Source organism: Anomaloglossus baeobatrachus, chromosome 5 (genome assembly GCF_048569485.1).
Source record: "Anomaloglossus baeobatrachus isolate aAnoBae1 chromosome 5, aAnoBae1.hap1, whole genome shotgun sequence".
NCBI lineage: Eukaryota > Metazoa > Chordata > Amphibia > Anura > Aromobatidae > Anomaloglossus > Anomaloglossus baeobatrachus.
Genome location: NC_134357.1, coordinates 431,242,050 through 431,265,170, shown reverse-complemented (window position 1 = coordinate 431,265,170; position 23,121 = coordinate 431,242,050). Strand labels below are relative to the sequence as shown.

Sequence of the window (23,121 nt, the reverse complement as noted above, 5' to 3'; positions counted from 1 at the left end):
GCAGGTATCTGATAGATGCCTTTGCCATCACAAACCTAGGGTTTAGTAGCAGCTGTGCGCTGTTATTAACCCCTGCTATTACCCCGATTGGCACAGCATCAGGCCACCGGGAAGGGCCGGTATCGCACCGGGATTGTCACATCTAATATATGTGGCAAGACCGGGCGGCTGTGGGCTGGAATACCAGCCCCCAGCTGGCGTTATCTTGGCTGGGGATGAAAACTAGGGGGAATTGCGTTTTTTTTAAATTATTTATTTAAATAAACAAAAAAAAAGCCGCATGCGGTTTCACCGGAATCACACATGCGAGGGACTCGCGCGAGTCTGTCATGGCAACACCCGGCAAAGCCTCGCACGTGTGACTGGATACACAGCACAGATACAGCCCGACAGCTCGGGCTGCAGCCACGAGCTATAGCTGTGCTGCCTATTGTTTATTTTTACCACCATGCTGACTGGCACACATTTGCACTGCTTTCCCCGCCCACCGGCCATCCTGGCGCCTCTGATTGGTTGAAGTCAGATGACACGCTGCCACTTAGGGTGGGGGAACGTCTAGCTGCAACCAATTACAAGTGCCGGTGGGCGGGTAAAACAATGAATATTGAATTGTCGGCTCCGGTAGGTAACAGCGTGATCCGGAATGAGTGTGCTGCGATGACAGCGCCTCGATGAGTACTCCGCGCTCGCTCCTACCCCCCTAACACCCTATCCCCTCCATAAACGTTTTTAATCTCAGGATTCCGGTCCCCATTGACTTATATGGGCACTGGATTCCGGAGCAGATCGGACTCTTTTTAAAATCTGGCAGTGATCCGCCGGTCCCGGATTTTTGGGCATTCGATCAGCTCTAGTCATAACTGCTGCACCCAGTAGACTAAGTGATACATTGTTGGAATCAGGGTATCTTATCCTACAGTATGCTTCTCCTAGATAAGGTAGAAAAAAACTTGGTGCTAGAGTCTCTTGAAAAAGTTCAGTAACCTTTGCATATACTTCCAGTAGAAATTCCTCAGTACATCTGCTATGCATGGAATCATAGGTAATTCATAAGGGAAGGTTAACCTTCTGTCCTGAGTGACCACATCTTTCACATGCAAGTAAAGGGTATGCTATACTTTTCTTGGTTATGATCAGAACAGGTTTACAGCTACTACATCTGAAAAGAAACGTTTCAATCCACAAACAGGGAGCATACAAAGTATATGAGAAAGGGACAGAATGGTGTATACTCTGTTAGGTCAAACAAAATGTAACAATTTTCAATTAAAAATATGAAAATAATGCTCCTGTCTATAGATATTGCTGTTAATTCTTGTTATGGCGCCCCCTGCAGCTCTTCTGCATTCCTGCTACAGCGTCCACCTATTGTGTCCAGTCATGCTGGACAAACATGCTCAGTGCTGCTCTACAGCAAGCTAATAAGAATTGTAGCCTTTTCTTACCACCACTGGACACATTAAAGGGAATATGTCAGCAGGTTTTTGCTACCTCATCTGAGAGCAGCATGATGTAGGCAAAGAGATCCTAAATCCAACGATGTATCACTTAGATTACTGGGTGCAGCAGTTCTGACACAATCAAAGACTTTAGTTTTAGCATGTAGAAGAGCTTAAAAAGCTGCCCCTGCTCAAACCAGGCTCTCATTGTACATTTCTATAGACAGTGAGCTGCGAATCACAGAGAGGGGCAGAGTCGGACTTGAGCGCATGGACTCCTCACACCCACTAATGGTAAAGTTACTAAAGATCAAACCAACATTACAGGTAAAATAAAACATACTTTGTGATGAGACACTGAAATCTGTATGTTAACCCTTACAGCATGCTGGCTTCAGATTACATAGCAAAAACCTGCTGACAGATTCCCTTCCTAAGTAGACATTCTGAGAAGGAATCAATATAACAGCAAGGGATGCAATAACAAGTATCTAAAATACAATGTCTACACACAGTAGTTATAGTATTTTTTATAATAAATCCAGTGGAAAAAATCTAATTTTGTATTATAAAAAAATAAATTAACATGTAAAACGTTTATGGATGTAAAACTAGAACCTTCCTTTAAATCTTAGGGTATGTCCGCACGCTGCGTTCTTGATTTGACAAAAAAAAATGCACCCTCTGACCAGACTTTGACAACCCTAAACACTGCGTTTGACACGTGTTTTGGATGCGTTTTGCATGCGTTTTACATGTTTTTGGATGCATTTTTGACAGTGTGGTCCCACAGCTACACCCCTGTTCCGTAGAGCATGACTGCCCGCTGACAGCAGACAGCCGCACGATGAGAATGAACTCGGATGAACTTCACCCGATTTCATTGTCATCGCGCTGCCCTGTCTCTGTGTGCTGTCATGAACTCGAATGAACCTCGGAGGTCAGTGCCAGGACACAGGCAGTAGTGCGTGATCCGCACCAGTGACGTCAGAGCTTCATACGAGTTCACTGTCATCGCGCAGTTCTGTCTCTGTGTCCCAGCCTGATTTGCGGTCACAGGTGAAGGACTCACCTGTGACTGCAAATCACCTGAGTGACAGAAATGAGCCGCGTGATCAGCGGTGCCATCACTCAGGTTACCCGCGGCCACAGCTGATGTCCTCTACCTGAGACCGCAAATCACCTGAGTGAGGGCTCACTTCAGTCACTCGGGTGATTTGCTGTTACAGGGGGAGGACTCCACCTGTGGCCGCGGGTAACATGAGTGATGTCACCGCTGATAGCACGACTCACTTCAGTTCCTCTGTGGATCTCACAGCTAGCGGTCGTGCTCTATGACTGCTCGCTGTCAGATTCCGATGTAGGAGAGCTGAAAGTGTCGTGGGACCTCATGTGGATTACGTCAGACCTGGAGGGGTGTTTGTTGATTAATAAAGTGGTGGAAGACGTTTTTTTTTTTTTTATTCTAAATAAAGGATTTTTTAGGTGTATGTGTTTATTTTCTTTCACTTACAGGTTAATCATGGGGGGTGTCTCATAGACGCCTTGCCATGATTAACCTAGGACTTACTGGCAGCTATGGGCTGCCATTAACTCCTTATTATCCCGATTGCCAACGCACCAGAGCAATTCGGGAAAAGCCGGGTAAGGTAGCGGGACTGTCGCATTTAATGGATGCGGCAATTCCGGGCGGCTGCTGGCTGTAATGTTTTGTCTGGAGGGCATTCTAAAAACGATAGGCCTTCCCAGTCTGAGAACACCAGCCCCCAGCTGTGTGGCTTTATCTTGGCTGGGCATCAATTGGAGAGGACCGCACGTTGTTTTTTTAATTATTTATTTACGGTATTTATTTTACTGCACGATATAGACCTGCCCACCGGCGGCTGTGATTGGTTGCAGTGAGACAACTGTCACTCACGTGGGGGCTCGTCTGAATGCAACCAATCATAGGCGCAGGTGGGCAGGGGAAGCAGTGAATATGAGATGGCCTAATGAGCAGCCGGCACTTTCAGAAGCAGGAGAAGCCGCCGGAGCAGTGTGACAGCTGTGCAGCGCCGCATCGGTGATCAGTGGGTATGAAGGAGGGAGAGAGGGAGAGACTGACAGAGAGAGACCGACCGACCGAGAGAGAGCCAGACACCGACAGAGAGAGAGTTCGAAACCAACAGAGACCGAAAGACCTGCGTTTTGTTTGTCAAAAAAGCATGCAGAATGCAACAAAAATGCAATGCAAGCGCACAGCTAAACATTTTGCTTGCGTTTTGACACACCGCATTGATTTCAATGGGTGGAAAATGCAACCAAAACGCACTGAAGAAGTGACATGCTGCTTTTTTTAGGCAACAATTTTGACAAATATTTGACAAAGAAAACGCTGCCTAAAAAAAGTAACAACGCATTCATTTTGTCATTGACATGGTGCAGTTTTAAACGCAGGACAAAATCACATGTGCGGACATAGCCTTATACTTAAATAGGTGGATTTCCTGATGAAGAAGTGAGGACACATGTCGAAATGCGTAGAATAAAACCACCTACATTTTATTCAGCATCTTTGTATCCTTGTCATTCTTACAGCAGCGTGGAAGAGCTCCACATTTATTTTGGTTCTGGATACTCCCTGCCTTTGTGCGCGTGGACTCCGCAGCAGCTGATTACATGTCTAAATACTGGCTGTTTGTCACACAACCCTACAAAGTGAGCACAGGCCCTTATCACCTCTTACATGTTTTTGGGTAAGACCTTGTTGTGCTTTTTATCCATAGCTCTTATCTTAGTCCTATACCCGACATTGCCCATGTTCTCCATCCTCCTGTTTCACAGCAGATGAGTCAGTTGTATTTACAGTCAGTACTTACTGTACAACACTCTCTCAGGAGACAGCAACAGAGCGTGGATATAAATCATGCACAGACTGTGGACTGTAATGAAAGATCAATGAGAAGAGCATTAAAGGCAACATGTCACCAGCTTTTCTCAATGTAAAAACTAAAGCGATCACCTTTAAAGGGAGCCTGTCACATAGAAAAATGCTATTAACCTGCAAATATGAAGTTAATCTGCAGGTTAATAGCATTCTGACCCTGCCTGGCATTTCCATATTGAACCCCGCTGCCGGGAGAAGCAGAATTTTATTCCTCCCAGCAGCGTTCTGTTTTCAGTCATGGCAGTGGCACCGGCGCAGGTTCAGTCACCGCACTGTGTATGGACAGCATTGGTTGTAACCACACCCTGCACTGACTGACAGTCTCCTCTAATGTTAACCGACTGTCACTCAGTGCGGGGGGCGTTTATACAGCTGCTGCTCTCCATACACAGAGCGGTGACTGAACCCGTGCCGATGCCACCTCCATGACTGAAACCAAAACGCTGCTGGGAAGATTAAAGTTAATTTCCTCCCAACAGCAACATTTAATGTTCAGGCACCGGGCAGGTTCAGAACCCCATATCTGGAGATTGATAGCATATTTCCATGTGGCAGGTTCCCTTTAAAGCCTCTTTTACAGCAGTCCAGCAGCCTACTGTAGGTATAAGTTCCCAACCTCTTCTGCATATCCCAAAAAATAAGTTTTCAAATCCCCCCATATGGTACGGACTGGTCCGATGAGCGTCGTTGCACCCCAATCTCACTCACATCACCCTGCCCTGCTGATGGTATAGAAACTTTGTATAATTGGAAAGTACCGGCTTGTCTTCCAGGTCACCGACGTTCTTTGGCCTCTCACGGCACATGCCCATTACAGCAGGTTGCTCTGCAATCAGCAGGACAGTGCGATGTATGCCTGCGCAGGAGTGAGATTGGAGGCAATTGCAGAAACAAAGGAGGCGCTGAGTATTTTTGGGGATATTTAGGACTTATACACAGGTACACAGGTTGCTGGACTGTTGTAACAGAGGCATTAAAGGTGGTGGCTTTAAATTATACCGGGAAATCCTGGTGACAGGTTCCCTTTAAATTACCCAGGTCTCCTTTTAAGTAACGGTTATGTAGACAATTGCAGCCATATTCAATTGATCCAGCAAAATACTGCATTATAAATAGTTATGACGACACTATTTTTGTGTACACAGCTCCTACGCAGATTAATGTGTCCCCATAATTTCAGACGATAATGCAGTTATGTAAAATGTTACTTTATTTCCTCTTCCCAGTCTGTAGACGAGGACGGAAGTAACACGATGGCAGGATCAGACCACAAACGTCTGTAAGCACGAAGACACAAAATTCAATATAGGAGACTTATACACAAAATAGCAGGAAAGTGTTAATCAAAACTTTTAACAAAGATGCTTCGTTTTTTAATTTAAAAACTCTGGGAAATAAAAAAAAATGGTTCAATCATCTCTATACCCAATAACGCCCTTTTTCCACATTGCGTTTTCTTCCCACTGCGTATTTTGTGCTGGCAGTCTGCTGTGTTTAATAGTTCACGTGATTTTTTTTATAACTCTTCTCCTGTACATTTATAGAAGCTGTTGATCCGTACATGTTTGGTTGCATATTTTTTTATTTTTTATACAGGGACCCTGACAAAAGATACATAATAAATGTTGAGCTCACATACTGCTAAGCTTGACCCAGAAAGAAACGAGATATCCCACGTACTCTCCACTGATGTCAACACACTTCTTACATCGGTATTCCAAGTTTTGTAAGCCTAGCAAAAAGAAGGATTTCAGTTCTGCCTCAAACCAGGCATCCGTAGCAGCCATGGCATCAGAAATGGTGTGGAATTTGGTACCCTTGAGGTGTTTCTTCAGGTTTGGAAACAGATGATAGTCGGAGGGAGCTTGATCTGGTGAATAAGGTGGGTGGTCAACCAGCTGGAAGGCCAGCTCTGCCAGTTTTGCCGCGGTCACTTGTGAAGTGTGAGCGGAGGCGTTGTCCTGCAGGAACAAGATTTCTGGGGACAGCTTGCCGCGCCTTTTGGCCTTCAGAGCTGCCTTCAATTGGTCCAAAATCTCAATGTATTACCTTGCATTGATGGTGGAACCCTTATGAAGGTAGTCCACTAGCAGAACGCCCTCCTTATCCCAGAATACAGACGTCATCACCTTAGTGGCTGATTTTTTCACCCTGAACTTCTTTGGATGAGGAGAACCACTGTGCCTCCACTCTTTTAACTGCTCCTTGTGTGACGCCCTGGGCAAGCCAGGGGTCACAGGTCACAACAACACACACACCCCACATTCCCTGCAGGTACACCAGCTAACCTACAAACCCTTGTTGCCTTCCTCCAGAGGCTGGTGTCCACACCAGGGGGTGGAGCCAGGCGGTTGGTGTCCGCCCACCTAGGAGGTCACAGCTCTGGAGGCAGGAAGTGTCAGGCAGATTAGCCCAGGCAGGGCTTGAGTAAAGAAGCAGTTCAGCTCAGGGAGAGCTTGAGTGAGGAGTGAACAACTAGAGGAGTAAGGAAAGTGGAAGGAAGTAAGAGAAGTGACAGAAAGCCTGAAGTGGTCTGTGGCTGTGTGCCCAGACGGAGTCAGCAAGGTCAGCAGACGGCGGTGAAGGTCTGGAGTGGGACTACCTGGAGGTTGCTGGAAGGACCCCGGAGGCTGTGTGCCCGGTGGTCTGGAGCAGTATACAAAAGGCAGTCAGCACCAGGGCAGGGGCCTTTCGGATCCCAGCAAGGCTTGGAGTCGCCGAATTTGCTAAATCCGTTAGTGAAGGGGACGCAGATCCCCCAACAACCAAGTCCCGATTGAAGGCACCAGCTCAACCAGTACAGGGGAGACACCGCCACCGCCAGGGCACCAGTTTCCCCAGGGCCAGCGCCTGCGGGCAAAGTGTGGAGCTCCTCCGGCCCAGATTGTAGTCGGGGAGCGGGTAACCGGTGGGAATCCATCGCTACCAATAGAAGTAACATAGGTGCAGGGAAGAGTGACCATCACCGCCAACTGCAGGGAACCGCAGCACCGTGAACCGTCCGAGGGACCCGTCCAACCAGCCGTTTGTTTACCGAGAACTGTGTCGTGTTTACTGGCTGAGTGAGTACCTCCGTGCCGCAAGGCACAGCGCTGCCCCCTGCGCCCCTGCACCCCACTGGGCTCCGGGATCACCAACCCCTACCCACGGAGGGACAACGCAACAACTGGCTGCTCCGCCTCACCATCCCCGGGACCTCCGCATAGAGCAGCGGTGGTGTACACTCAATCACCACAACCGTGGGTGGCGTCACGGACATTATCCCAACACCCCAAACACCCTTTTCACTCACGGGCGAGGAGCGCCGCAAGAGAAACCCCCGGGATCCGGCCCACGGCTCGAGCCACCACTGAGCAGCCGCCGGACCCGAGCAGAAGGGGTGAGCGCGGTGTGCTGACACCCTCCTCCCCGCCCACGACACTTGTTTTCAAGGTCATACAAATAAATCCAGGTCTCATCCATAGTGAGCAGTCGATCCAGGAAGTTCTTATCAGTCCGGAAACGCTGACAAATGGACCGGGAAGTTTTCACTTGCATGCTTCTCTGATCTGTTGTCAAACATTTGTGGACCCACTTTGCAGATAGCTTTCTCATGTCCAAATGTTCATGGATAATGACACAAACACATTCATGGGATATTCCTATGATGTCTGCTATTACTTTAGCTGAAATTCGTCGGTTCTCCAGTATGAGGTTGTGCACAGCATCGACGATCTCCGTAACAACAACCACTCTCGGTCGTCCAGGATGTTCCTCATCATTGGTGCTGAAGAGGCCCGTTTTAAATTTGGCAACCCAGTTCTTAACTGTGGAATATGAAGGGCATTGATCATCCAATGTCTGAGACATATCACCATGAATTTCCTTCTCTGACTTTCCTTGCTGAAACAAGAATTGTATCACTCCTCTGCTCTCAGTTGCTGTGAATATCACATTAGACTTCGTCATTTTGTTTTCCCGCGTGTGTAGAACACTGTTGCTATAAGCAACAAACACAACATTTTGAAAATATATATTGGCTTATATATATATAAGGCTTTCATGTGATTTGTAACATTCATTACCATAGAAGCAAAAAAAGATCACAAAGCCAAAAACTTATCAGCAGCCACTCGTAAAATTGGCCATTTCTGTGTGCTAAGTATCTCAATTTTTCCATGTTTTTTATAGCAGTAATGCATGTCTATATTCCCATATTCATTGTTACACATATCTTAGCACTACAGACTGCAACTATCTCCTTTTTATTACTATGTTTTATGTTCAGTTTGCTCCTGTTCACATTAGAAACATAGGATGTGCCATCAGTCTTTTTCTTAGATAACAGGGTTATTCCTTCTGATTGAGCACTCCTGCTCTTCAACCTTAGGTGATTTTAATTCTTCATTTGCAGGTTCCTGTCCACCCATAAATTGGAGGTTTTTGTAACCCAAAGAGAGACATTAGAGTAGGCAGGTACCCAACAAAAAGATGTTGCCTTGCCTCTGGCTGTTGGGCTGACATAAAACTGGCCAATTTTGTGTGCTAAGGATCTCAATTTTTACATGTTTTTCATAGCAGTAATGCAAGTTTATATTTCCATATTCACACATATCTTAGCACTACAGAGTGCAACTGTCTCCTTTTTGTTACTATGTTTCATGTTTAGTTTGCACCTGTTCACATTAAAAAGATAGGAAGTGCCATCAGTCTTTTCCTTAGATTGCAACATGACAATGACCCAAAAAACAGCCAGGGCAACTAAGGAGTGGCTCCGTAAGAAGCTTTTCAAGATCTAGGAATGGCCTAGCCAGTCTCCAGATGTGAACCCAATAGAAAATCTTTGGAGAGAGCTAAAACTCAATGTTGCCCAGTGACAGCCCTGAAACCTGAAAGATCTGGAGAAGATCTATATGGTGTATGGAGGAGTGGGCCCAAATCCCTGCTGTAGTGTGTGCAAGCTTGATCAAAAACTACAGGAACCGTCTGACCTCTGTAATTTAAAACAAAGGTTTCTGTACCAAATATTAAGTTCTGTTTTTCTATTGTATCAAATACTTATTTCATACAATAAAATGCAAATTAATTATTTAAAAATCATCAATGTGATATTCTGGATTTTTTTTATTCTGCCGGTCACAGTTGAAGTATAAGGGTATATGTGCAAGCTGCGTTTTTGGTTTGACAACAAAACTGCACCCTCTGGCATACTTTGACAATTGTAAACACTGCATTTGACCAAAACCACGGTAACAACAAATGTGTTTTACCGTGTTTTTGTTAATGTATTTTTTAAAAAAAATAAATAAACAAATAAATGACGTGGGGTCTCCTCCATTTTTCTTACACCAGCCAAGGTACAGCAGACAACTGGGGGCTGATATTATTAGGGTGGGAGGGCCATCATTATTTAGCCCTTTCCAGCCTAACAATAGCAGCCCACAGCCCCCCCTGAAGTCGTGCATCCATAAGATGCGCCAATTCTGACGCTGGGCCCGACTCTTCCGTTGCCCTGGTGCGGTAGCAATCAGGGTAATAAGGAGTTAATAACAGCCCACAGCTGCTACTAAGCCCTAGCTTAGTGATGGCAGGCATATATGAGAAACTCCCCATCACTAATCTGTAAGTGAAAGTAAATAAACACAAACACCCAAAAAATCCTTTATTTGAAATAAAAGACAAAAAAGATTTAGCAGTGCTGGAAGCGCCGTGAGACGTCGTGTGGATTACGTTGGACCTGGAGGGCTGTTTGGGGGCTTAATAAAGTGGTGAAAGAGGGTGATTTTTTTTTGTCTTTTATTTCAAATAAAAGATTTTTTGGGTGTTTGTGTTCATCTACTTTCACTTACAGATTAGTAATGGGGGGTGTCTCATAGATGCCTGCGATTACTAACCTAGGGCTTAGTGGCAGCTATGGGCTGCCATTAATCCCTTACTACCCTGATTGCCACCGCACCAAGGTAATCGGGAAGAGCCGGGTAAAGTCCCGGGACTGTGACATCTAATGGATGTGGCAATTCCGGGCGGCTGCTGTCTGATATTTTTAGGCTGGAGGGCTCCCAATAACATGGGTCTCCCCAGTCTGAAAATACCAACCCTCAGCTGTGAGGCTTATCTTGGCTGGGTATCAAAATGGGGGGAGGACTGCACGCCACTTTTTTTAAAGTATTTATTTATTTACTTTACTCTACGATATAGACCCACCGGTGGCTGTGATTGGTTGCAGTCAGACAGCTGTCACTCAGCGTGGGGGCGCGTCTGACGGCAAACAATCACAGACAGGTGAAGCCGTGAATATATATGAGCCTACTTAGCGGGTGCAATGAATATGTATGAGCCTAATGAGTGGGTAGGGAAGAAAAATGAGAGACTGCAGGAGCAGTGTGACAGCCGCCCCAGTAAGTAGGAAGTGGAGAGAGAGAGACAGAGCGAGAGAGAGAGAGAGATTTTCACTCCTGCAATGTTTTTTATTCCGTGAACAAAGTGGGTGGCCAGCGTTTCTTGTGACAAGAACGCAGGTACAATGCATACAAAATGCAACCCATTTGTTACCATGCGTTTTGCCATCCATTTTTCTTCCCCTCGTTAAGTTTTATGGGTGATAAAACGTGATAAAAACCCAAAAAGAATTGACATGCTGCTGTATTTTTGTCAAAGATTTTGACAAATATTTGCCATATAAAACACTGGGGAAAAAACTGCAACGTGCGCATGGAATTTTTGATTTATCATAGACTTTGCTAGGGAAGCAAAACGCATGCAGTTTGTCATTGACACAGTGCAGTTTAAAGCGCAACAAAAATGCGGAAAAAAAAGCGCAACATGGCTTAACTACGATAAAAATTACAGCCCTCTCCATTCTTTGTAGGTGGGAAAAATTACAAAATCGGCAATTTATCAAATACTTATTTTCTCCACTGTATCTATCCACTGGTAGACATAGCCAAAAAAGGGCCCCTGTGCAAGAAAGGTACATGGGCCCTTTTTAGACCAATAACTATTTATAATGCACAATTCCACCTGCTTTGGCTGCACCAATGATATTTTCGCCCCTGTGTCTATCTATCTATCTATCTATCCATCTATCTATCTACCATATAAAAAATATTGGCATCTACTGTACTGTGCAAAATTTATAGGCAGGTGTTAAAAAAAATGCTGTGGAATAAGTTACCTGTCCAAGATGTCTTTCTGCAAGTGTACCTACTAGAAGAATACACAAGCACCGAATACTGATGAGATTTAGATTTCTCTCTTGTTCATTCACTTTGCATTTTGTTAATTGAGAAAACTAAACTGTTAATGTTAACACTTCTGTTTTTTTAGAGCATTCTTACTTAGTAACATTTTTTTCACACCTACCTAACACTTTTGCACAGTACTATATAAACAAAGAACATACTCAATTATTAATGTTTACCTTGAAGACTATCTTTACTCAACTAAAACCACCCATGTAGGAAGGCTGCAGTCACTACCCTCACTGAACCTGTGACATCTAAGGCCACGTGCACACACTGAGTATTTGGTGAGGTTTTTTTATCTCAGTATTTGTAGCCAAAACAAGGAGTGGGTATAAAATACAGAAGTGGTGATGTGTTTCTATTATACTTTTCCTCTGATTGTCCTGTGGCGCCCATGAGGCTTCAGTCGCCACAGGGTACTGCATCTCCCTTAAGATGTAGTACTCATCCCAGGTAAGGAGGGGTTAATCACTGGTCGCTGGTGTTTCTCCCATTCACACACTAAACACAGTTAGGTGCTTTCCCACCGGGGAAATGGCTTGGTGTAGATAGGGGGTGGCCATCACGAAGCATTGGACTTTCCCGGTAACTAGGACAACCATCTGGGGGGCGGGCACCACTTGGGGAAAAGGGAAGGAGCATCTTCACACATACTCAGTTAGCCTCGGGCACAGCTTGGGGTGAGAGACACACCTGGGAGGTCGGTCCAATCTTCTTTTACCTCACACTTCTGGGAGCGCCATAGGACCCGTGGCTTGGAGCACGGGATTACAGGGTCTGTGGTGAGTGCAGGAAACACCCGCACCCCATTCCATATTCCACCTACACCGGGATTGGAGGGACCCCGACCAGAAAGGACTCACAGTGGTAACACCGGCGGTGACCTCATCTTGCTCGGGATCGGCTGGGGCCAGTGAAGGCGGTGACCGGCATCTCCCGGGCAAACCAGTGCTGTGAGTAAAGAAAACCTGGAACCCGCAGAGACTGTGTCCATCTGTCCTTGCCAGCGCCGCATCCCCACGCTTCGGCGTCCGCCATTACTACTCCCCTCATCATCCTCCCCGGGGCCCGCTCCACCTGTGGGGAGCAGAAACATCTCAGCTGCTATTACCATCCATCCCGGAGGACAGAGACAGCAGCGGCGGCTAATTCCCTGGCCGCATACCACAGGTGGCGTCACGAGATAACCATTCCCATCATCCATCATCCACCCCTTTTATTGTACACCTCGGGGTCACAGAACCAGGCAGGGCCACTTGTGACAACCCCTGACCCTTCACCGGCCCAGTGACGAGTATTTAACCCCTTGCCCCGCGGGTGCTACAGTCCCACTCCTGGTTTTGGCTACAAATACTGAGGTAAAATACTGACCAAATACTCAATGTGTGCATGTGGCCTTACAAATACTGAAGTAAAAACTCACCAAATACTCAACATGTGCATGTGGCTTTACAAATACTGAGGTAAAATACTGACCAAATACTCAACGTTTGAACATATCCTAACAGAACAGTTACCAGGCAGTGAATGGACTATACAATAATAGTGGAGTCATCAGATAATGAACGGTTAAGTATCACATAATCAATATATAATAGAGGCAGCTGGCAATGACCAATTTGTCTAATGTAGGTGATTCACATTTAAAAGAGTTGATATATGGAGTTAATAACTGTAATAACATACATTCAAAGAGTTGCACGTGGTAAATAATAATAGCAACAATAATATAGTAACTAAATGAGTTTTAGGAATTAAATTAATAGGTACTACTAGTATATTCTGATCACCATAGAACAGATATGATCGCGTGTGGTATGGAAAGGGTTAAACGCAGGTGTTATTATACTGTATTGTTATTGTCCTATAATGTATTCACCTGGCATGGCTGCTCCGTGGGCATTCCTTTCCTCCTCCTCCTCCTCCTCCTCCCCTCCAGTCTTTGTTCTTTAGCTCAGTGAAGAACTGACAAAGAAGCTTTGGGGGAGCCCTGGAGGAGCTGTGACATCAGGAGGCCCCCTGGGAGCACCTTCACCTCCCACCACTGGGGGCAGCACAACTGCTGAATAGACACATTGTGACACATAATATCGGTTCAGCTCGATGTGAGGAAATGTTCATCAAGCACGAAGACAATGGACTGTAAAACATGGGATTATTTTATGGGAGGGGAAGTAACAGTGCATATCGTGCACATACACCCCCTCCCCAATACTATCCCTTTTCTCTTTGTGTTTAAACCTTTCTATATTCTTTGTGTATCAGAAATACAGTGTATCACACCTTATACTGGGTATACGTTATTCATTAAGTTCAGGGTTCTGCAAGGACAAAAATGGAGAATACTGAGTTTACGTGTGTTATTCTGGGTAAATGACATACCATAAATATACAAAAGTATTGGCCCCCTCCACATTACACCTACTGAGGCTTTTATCAACTCCTATTTTACAACCATAATATGGACTGGGTCCCAAGTTCCTTTCTTCTGAGAAGATTTGGAGATGTCTGTTAAATAATTGTTGTCCATTCCTTCAGATGAGCATTTGTGAGATCAGACAGTGATGTTGGATGATGGGACCAAGTTCACAATCCTCATTGTACTTCATGCCTAACCAGTCATGTCCTTCCACACCGATCTCCCCCAGTCGTGTCCTTCCACACAGATTGCCTCCAGTCATGTCCTTCCACACCAATCTCCCCCAGTCATGTCCTTCCACACCGATTGCCTCCAGTCATGTCCTTCCACACCGATCTCCCCCAGTCATGTCCTTCCACACCAATCTGCCCCAGTCATGCCTTTATGGACCTTGCTTTGTGCACAGTCATGAAGAATAGAAAAAGATCTTCCCCAAAGTCCATTAACAAAGCTGCAGCATACAATTATCCAAAATATCTTGATTTGCAGAATTATTAAAGGGGTTGTCCACTACTTGGCCAACCCCTTTTCATTCCTTATGTGCTCCCATAAAAATAACAAAGCCTATACTCACCTTCGATTCCGGAGCAGTTCCGGAGCGATGTCGGAGCTTCCGTTCCTGAGTGCACATGACATTGTTATGACATGCGAGTTCAGCAAACAATCAGTGTCAGCTTCCTTCACCCTGCCTTTGTACTGTTAACAGGAAGTGAGCACTGTGGCTGGCACTCACTTCCTGTTAATTACTTTAGCTTTCGAAGGCGAGGAGAAGGAAGCCGGCACTGATTGGTCACGGGGCTTGCATGTCATAACAATATCACATGGGCCCCGGGAACAGGTGCTCCGACATTGCAGGAACTGCGCCGGTATTGGAGGTGAGTATAGACTTTGTTATTTTTATCGGAGCGAACATGGGGAATGAGAAGGGGTTGTCGAAATAGTGGACAACCCCTTTAAGAGTCTCTGGAAATAGTCTAGGCTGACTGCTGAATTACAACCCCATAGCATTATTCCTCCACCAAACGTTACAGCTGGCACAGCGCAGCCAGGAAGGTTCTCCTGGTAGTCCAGTGGCGGCTGCCTTACACCACGCCATCCAACACTTGGCATTGTGCTTGGTAATATAAGGTGTGCCCACCATCAGGACTCGCTGCGTTCAGAACGTAGCGAGTCCTGACCGGCGGGACCGCATGTCTCCTCCGCAGGTGAACACAGGAGACCACAGCTAACTGTGCCCATGATCAGGCTTCAGTGCACTGCTGTCTCTCGCTTGTGTTCTCCCTACGGAGGACGCATGTGATTTTGTAGCAAACAATTGACATGCTGCGGCCTGGAAAGACGCACCACAGGTCAGTGTTTGCTGTGGAAAAAAAAGCACAGTGGGCATGAGATGTCTAGAAATTCCGTCCACTAGGCTTGTACTGTACAACGCAGCATCCAAAACGCTGCAAATACTGAAACGCTGCAAATACTGATCATATGCACGCACCCTTAGGGGCACTTTGCACACTACCACATCGCAGGTGCGATGTCGGAGGGGTCATGTCGAAAGTGACGCACTTCCGGCGTCGCACTCGACATCGTAGTTTGTAAATTCTAGATGATACGATTAACGAGCACAAAATCGTCGTAATTGTATCATCGGTGTAGTGTCTGGGAATTCCATAATTACGCGACTGCGACAGGTACGATGTTGTTCCTCGTTCTTGCGGCAGCACACATCGCTGGGTGTGAAGCCGCAGTAGCGAGGAACATCTCCTACCTGCGTCCTGCAGCTCACGCCGGCTATGCGGAAGGACAGAGGTGGGCGGGATGTTTACGTCCCGCTCATCTCCGCCCCTCTGCTTCTATTGGCCGCCTGCCGTGTGACGTCGCTATGATGCCGCATGACCCGCCCCCTTAATAAGGAGGCGGGTCGCCGGCCAGATCGACGTCGCAAGGCAGGTGAGTCCATGTGAAGCTGCCGTAGCGATAATATTTGCTACGGCTGCTATCACAAGATATCGCTGCTGCGACGGGGGGGCGGGGACTATCGCGCTCGGCATCGCAGCATCGGCCTGCGATGTCATTGTGTGCAAAGTGCCCCTAAGGCTTGCATGCAACTGCTCGAACATGGAAACCCACGCCGTATAGCAGTGCTGAACTGTGTAGTGACAGGACTTGTGGATACAGTGTATTGTGTGTTATATACCGGGATGTGCTGGAATGGTGGATGCAGAGATCTCTATATGGACACATTGATTACATATATTTTATATTAGCTATAGATTATGGACTGATCATCGGTCACATCTGGCAGACCCGGCCTATGTATTACCACAATCAAATCACTTCTTCCCAACACAAATGTTAATTGCTGCCCTGCTAAGAGACATTTTGAATGGGTGCAATTATGACTCTGCTTGTGTCCCGGTTACCATGGAGATGACAAATCCTCCCCCCATGAAGCTCTTATGTAAATGGAAGATAGTAATCTCACATTGCAGGTATCCTATGTACAAAGGGGCTCACACCTCATAATAAAGGTGACCCTGAAATATACACTTCACGCGCACAGGGTAATAGGAATGAATGGGTGCAGCTCCTCGGATGGGATTGAGGCCTCTCCGCATTATAGCTCATCATTACCATGATACAAGTCTATAGATATCATATCCGGGAAATACAAATCCACATAGAAGGAAACCCTCCGCCACCTGTGCTTCCATCACAGGCAACACAAAAGTGGACGACGACCCACTACAGACATCACAGAGAGGAAAAGTCCCCAGACATATTATATAAAGAACACGGCCCTATACTACAGGAGGGTCACACTAATGATAGATAGATAGATAGATAGATAATAGATAGAGAGATAGATGATAGATAATGGCTAGATAGATAGAGAGATAGAGGGATAGATGATAGATAGATAGATAGATAGATAGATAGAGGGATAGATAGATAGAGGGATAGATAGATAGATAGAGGGATAGATAGATAGAGGAATAGATAATAGATAGATAGATGATAGATAATGGCTAGATGGATAGATAGATAGATAGATAGATAGATAGATAGATAGATGGATAATGGATATATAGAAAGATAGATAGATAATAGAAAGAACAGATAGATGATAGACAGATAGAATGGATAGATAGATAGATAGATACATTGATAGATAATAGATAAAATATATATATCACAAGAGATAGATATAGATAGATTATAGAGAAATAGATGGATGCATTGATAGATAAATAATAGATTGATATATAAATAGATTGATAAAGGGATGGATCGATAAAATAATCAGATAGAATGGATAGAAGGGATAAATAGATAGAGTGATAGATAATAGATAAAATGGATAGATAGAGAGATAGAAAACACAAAAGAAGCAGCACTCCTAGATAGATGCAAAAAGTCCACAATTTTCTTCCATCTATTTTGGAGTGCTGCCTCTCCTTTTGTGTCTTATTTACTACAACAACTGGATATTTGTTTGGGAGGCCTGGTACCTTTATATGCAGTTGTGGTGCTTTTCTCCTATTTTTGGATAGATAGATAGATAGATAGATGGATAGATGTGTATATATGGCAGATATGTGAATAGGAGGAATAAGGATGCTATGGCCACCTCCTAATGCATTTTAACAGCACCCTATGCCAAATGCCACTGCTGTTATATTTCCTTCAGCCCCATTGTATATAGACCAGGGACCCTCAGGTATAAAGATATATATGAGGGTATAAAAGAATATATAAGGATACCTAAGGATATATATATACTGCTCAAAAGAATAAAAACCAAAATACAAAATCCTTGTTTAAGTTTTCTCTTTATTTTTTTGGGCAGTGCATATATATATATATATATATATATATATATATAAAAATATATATACACATATTCAGTATATATATACAGTATATATATATACATATATATGTATTTATATAAAGGATGCATAGGGATATATATATATATATATATATATATATATATAAATATATGTTAAAAAAAAGACATAAGGAAATATAAGGTATAAGGATATAGAAGGATAATGTAAATGATATATGGAAGCTTATATATAAGGCTATATATAAAGATAGATATATATCAAAGGCTATATAGAAGGATATATAGAAGGCTATATAGAAGGATATATAGAAGGCTATATAGAAGGCTATATAGAAGGATATATAGAAGGATATATAAGTGTATGACCCTCCTGCAGGACCAGTGTCACACAATAATGTACATGGTCAGGCAGACAGCTGCGAGGCTCTAATGCTCCATCCAGCACAAAGCCCATTCATAGCCTGCAGTGGGGACCATCACAGCTGTGTATTATGGGATGGCCATGGATAGGATGTGTGTGACAAAACAAGAACTCATAAGCACAAATGCAGCTAAGCTGTAATAATGTTATAGCTGCTCTGATGTCACAGCTTGTATTAACCCCTGCAGGGCTGACAGCATCCCCTCCCCCATACACACCCCCTTCCATATTCCCACACAGCAGCCTTTGTGGAGTACCTGTGCAATCCTCTGACTCTGAGCCAATCTCCTGCAGGTTGTTGGGGTCACTGTGGATGATATTGGGGTCACTGAGGGATCTACCTCTCTGTCGAAATGATCCAGGAAGCTCTTGAGGTGTTGCCATGAGCCTTAAGGTGCAGCGATACTTGAGCAGGTTGCATTAAAGAGGTTATGATTGCCAGGTATCCAAAGCAAAGCAGAAGAAGGGGGGGGTGACAATTCAGCAGATGGGGGTCACCTGGAATCCACCCCAGACAGTAGACTGGGATCCCTGCATCATCCTAAGCTCCAAAAATCTCTGCACATCATCCAATGAGGCCGGGGAGACACCAGATCCCCCTCCCCAAATCCTCCCCTTCAATGCTCTCCCTAAAGCAGTAGCAGAAAACATTGGGATTTTACCATCATCCCTTGCGAGAGGGATGCACCATGCTGACGTCTGCAGTGCCTGCTGGATGAAATACCTGCACTGCAACAGCAGAGAGGAGCGGCGCTGTGCCCGAGTCCTCCAGGAGGGGGCGCCCTGCCCTGCCTGCACGGGCTCCATCACACAGTGTCCTGGTGTAGTGTGACATCACAGGACCCGGGGACACAATTAGGGCACCTATCACTTACTAGCTCTGGAATGTATCAGAAAAATCAGACAATATATGACTTGTATTGCATTAGGTTAGATTTTACTATGTTTTCTTCCTTTTATTTTGCAGTTACTTTTTGTCATATTTTATTATGTTTTCACATTGTAGGATATTACATTTATCTTGTAATATATTATCTTGCCTTTCCATATCTTATCTCTTATGCATTTAATGTAATATATAAAGTATTGAATTATATTAGATTATGTGGTATTATATATTGTGTGTTTTTGTATCATGTTGCCCTTCTTACTTCTGCAATATCATTTATTGTATAAAATGATCCTTTATATTCCTAGATATTATTATTATTATTATTATTATATATTGCATTAGATTACCATGTGTCTGGGTGTGTGTCTTCCTGTATGTGTCTCTGTGTCTGTCTCTGTGTGTCTCTGTCTGTCTTTGTGTCTCTGTATCAGTGTGTCTGTCTCTACCGATATCATATTATCTCACACTTCAGCTGTCTTATACTAAGAATGTCCTACGTTGCCTATAGCAACCAATCCGAGCTCCTATTAATAACCTGTAGCTCCCAGCTCTATTGACTTTAATGTAAGCTTTTTTTTAGCGAATAACTGTAAAGCGCAGGGTTTAATTTCCCCCTCAAAACATAGTTTATGATGTTCCCTGAGTCAAATGAGGTGTCTGTGCAAAAGTTTGTGATTGTAAATGTGACGGTGTGGATTTCTTTAGCAGACATACATACACACACACGCACACGCACACACACACACACACACACACACACACATATATATATATATATACAGCACATACACTCAACTTTATATATTAGACTAGCTGTAGTAACTGTCTCTCTGTCTCTCTCCCAGTCTCTGTATGTGTGTCGCTGTCTGTCTGTCTCTCTGTCTGTCTCTTTCTTTGTCTGTCTGTGTCTATCTCTCTGTCTGTTTCTATCTCTCTCTCTGTCTTTGTATCAGTCTGTCTCTATCTCTGTGTCTTCCTGTTTCTCTATCTCGGTGTCTGTCTCTCTCTATCTCTGTGTCTGTCTCTATGTCTGTGTCTGTCTGTCTCTCTCTTTCCTCGTCTGTCTCTTGCCCCGTCTGTCTCTTGCCCCATCTGCCTCTTTCCAGGTCTGTCTCTTTCCAGGTCTGTCTCTTTCCCCATCTGTCTTTGTCTGTCTCTTTGTCTGTCTCTTTCCCCTTCTGTCTCCTTCCCCGTCTGTCTCTTTCCCTTGCTACCTGTTTCTGTCTGTCTCTTTCTTTGTCTGTCTCTATCTCTCTGTTTCTTTCCCCATCTGTCTCTTTCCAGGTCTGTCTTTCCCAGGTCTGTCCCTTTCCCCGTCTGTCTTCCCATCTCTTTTTTTCTCTCTTTCCCTGCCTGTCTTTGTACATATCTTTGTCTGTGTCTTTTCCTGTCTGTCTCTTTCCTGTCTGCCTGTCTCTTTCCTTGTCTGTCTCTATTTCTATCTCTTTCACTGTCTGTCTCAATAAAGGTCTGTCTCTTTCCCCATTTGTCTTTGTCTGTCTCTCTGTCTGTCTCTTTCCCTGTCTTACTGTATCTGTCCCTGTCTGCCTGTCCCCGTCTGTCTCTTACCCCATCTGTCTCTTTCCCCATCTGTCTCTTTCCCCGTCTGTCTCTTTCCCGGTCTGTCTCTTTCCCGGTCTGTCTCTTTCCAGGTCTGTCTCTTTCCAGGTCTGTCTCTTCCCAGGTCTGTCTCTTCCCAGGTCTGTCTCTTCCCAGGTCTGTCTTTTTCCAGGTCTGTCTCTTTCCAGATCTGTCTCTTTCCCTGTCTGTCTCTGTCTGTCTGTCACTTTCCCCGTTTGTCTGTCTCTTTCACTGTCTGTCTCTTTCACCATCTGTCTCTGTCTGTCTGTCTCTCTGTCTGTCTCTATCTCTCTGTCTCTTTCCCTCTCTGTCTGTCTCTCTTTGTCTGTCTCTTTCTGTCTCTCTCTATCCGTCTCCCCACTAACTTCATATTACATCACACATAAGCTTCTTATACTAATACTGTCTTTTGTTCCTATAGCAACCAATCACAGCTGCTATTAATAAACTGTAGTTCCAGTCTCCATTCACTTTAATGGAGGCATGTTTTTTGGAGAGTAACTGTAAAGCGCGGCGTTACATTTTCCTGTCAAAATATAGTCTACGACGTTCCCTGGGTTATATGAGGCGCCTGTGCAAAATTTTGTGATTGTAAATGCGACGGTGCGGATTCCTTTAGCGGACATGCATGCATACATACATACAAACATACATACACACACACATACACTCAGCTTTATATTTGATATATATATATATATATATATGAGAATTTTAGCCTGTCTTCTTCATTGTGAGCATGAGTGAGCAAAGTGTGAGCAAAAGTAAGTGTAAGTAGAATTGTTTGTATTTAGTTGTTTAATTACTTAACATTTATTTAGTGCTATCCCCATTAGAAAATGTGCTCCACTATTGCTAATGCGATCCAGTGTACATCTTGTCTCATGTATGCAGTCCTTGAAAAGCCGTTGGAAGGTGCATACTGTTGTTCGAGATGTGCGCAAGTTGCACATTTGGAAGCCCAGATACTGGATCTAAATGAGCAGCTGGCAACTCTGAGATGCGTTAGCAATATGGAAAGGAGTTTGCTGCTCACTGAGCAGCAGCTTGCTGGGTCAGATGTGGGGGAGGATCGTAGTAGGGAGCCGCAGGACGGTGAGGTAGGTAGCTGGGTGACAGTTAGAAAGGGGGGTAAAGGGAAAAGTGCTAGGAAGGCTAGTCCTGAACTGACACACACCAATAGGTTTGCAAACTTGGCAGATGAGGGGGATGTCATTACAGGGGTAGCATTGCTGCAGCAAGGCATGACCTCTGAATGCCAGAGGAGTGTCTGCTCCAGTAAGGGGGGGAATAGGAGTGCAGGGCAGGCAAGACAGGTACTGGTAGTGGGGGACTCAATTATTAGGGGGACAGATAGGGCAATCTGTCACAAAGACAGGGATCGCCGAACAGTGTGTTGTCTTCCTGGCGCTTGAGTTCGGCACATCGCTGATCGGGTTGACAGATTACTGGGAGGGGCTGGGGTGGACCCAGCGGTCATTGTACACATTGGCACAAATGACAAAGTTAGAGGTGGGTGGAAGGTCCTTAAAGATGATTTCAGGGAATTAGGTTGTAAGCTTAAAGCATGGACCTCCAAGGTGGTATTTTCGGAAATACTACCTGTGCCACGAGCCACACTAGAGAGGCAAAGGGAGATCAGGGAGGTTAACAGGTGGCTCAGGAATTGGTGTAGGAAAGAGGGTTTTGGGTTCCTGGAGAATTGGGCCGACTTTTCAGTTGGCTACAGATTCTATGCTAGGGATGGGCTGCATCTTAATGGGGAGGGTGCAGCTCTGCTGGGGCAGAAAATGGCTAGAAGGTTGGAGGAGTGTTTAAACTAGGAATGGGGGGCGAGGGTATTCACTTTATAGAAGGGGAATGTAGTGCAGATAGTGACCAGGGCACAAGTAATGAAATTGGGGGTGGTACGGGGGGAAGGGTTAGGACAGTCAATACAGTAAGCAGGAATACAGGTACAGAGTCATACGTAACGTGCATGTACACTAATGCCCGAAGCCTCACAAATAAGGTGGAGGAATTAGAATTAATATTGTTGGAAGAAAATTATGATATAGTGGGGATATCAGAGACATGGCTGGATGAGAGCTATGACTGGGCTGTTAATTTACAGGGTTATAGCCTATTCAGGAATGACCATACAAATAAGCGAGGGGGAGGTGTGTGTCTATATGTAAAATCATCCTTAAAACCCATCCTGCGTGACAACATATGTGAGGGTACTGAGAATGTAGAGTCCCTATGGGTGGAGATAAGGGGGGGGAGAATGAATAATAAAATACTGATAGGGGTGTGTTATAAGATGCCGAATATTATGGAAGAGGTTGAGAATCTCCTCATAAAGCAAATTGATAAAGCAGTGAGTCTCGG

General features: G+C 44.8%; 1 protein-coding gene across 1 annotated transcript in view; it reads right to left on the bottom strand.

Annotated features, from left to right (window-relative positions):
• The window catches only part of PHACTR3 (phosphatase and actin regulator 3), a 275,574-nt gene extending 256,610 nt beyond the window's left edge, over positions 1 to 18,964 (bottom strand). Inside the window, exon 1 of the mRNA XM_075350374.1 lies at positions 18,536 to 18,964. Coding sequence (XP_075206489.1) covers positions 18,536 to 18,662 — 127 coding nt within the window. The 5' untranslated portion in view covers positions 18,663 to 18,964. The remainder of the gene's footprint in view (positions 1 to 18,535) is intronic.
• Positions 18,965 to 23,121: the final 4,157 nt, after the last annotated feature.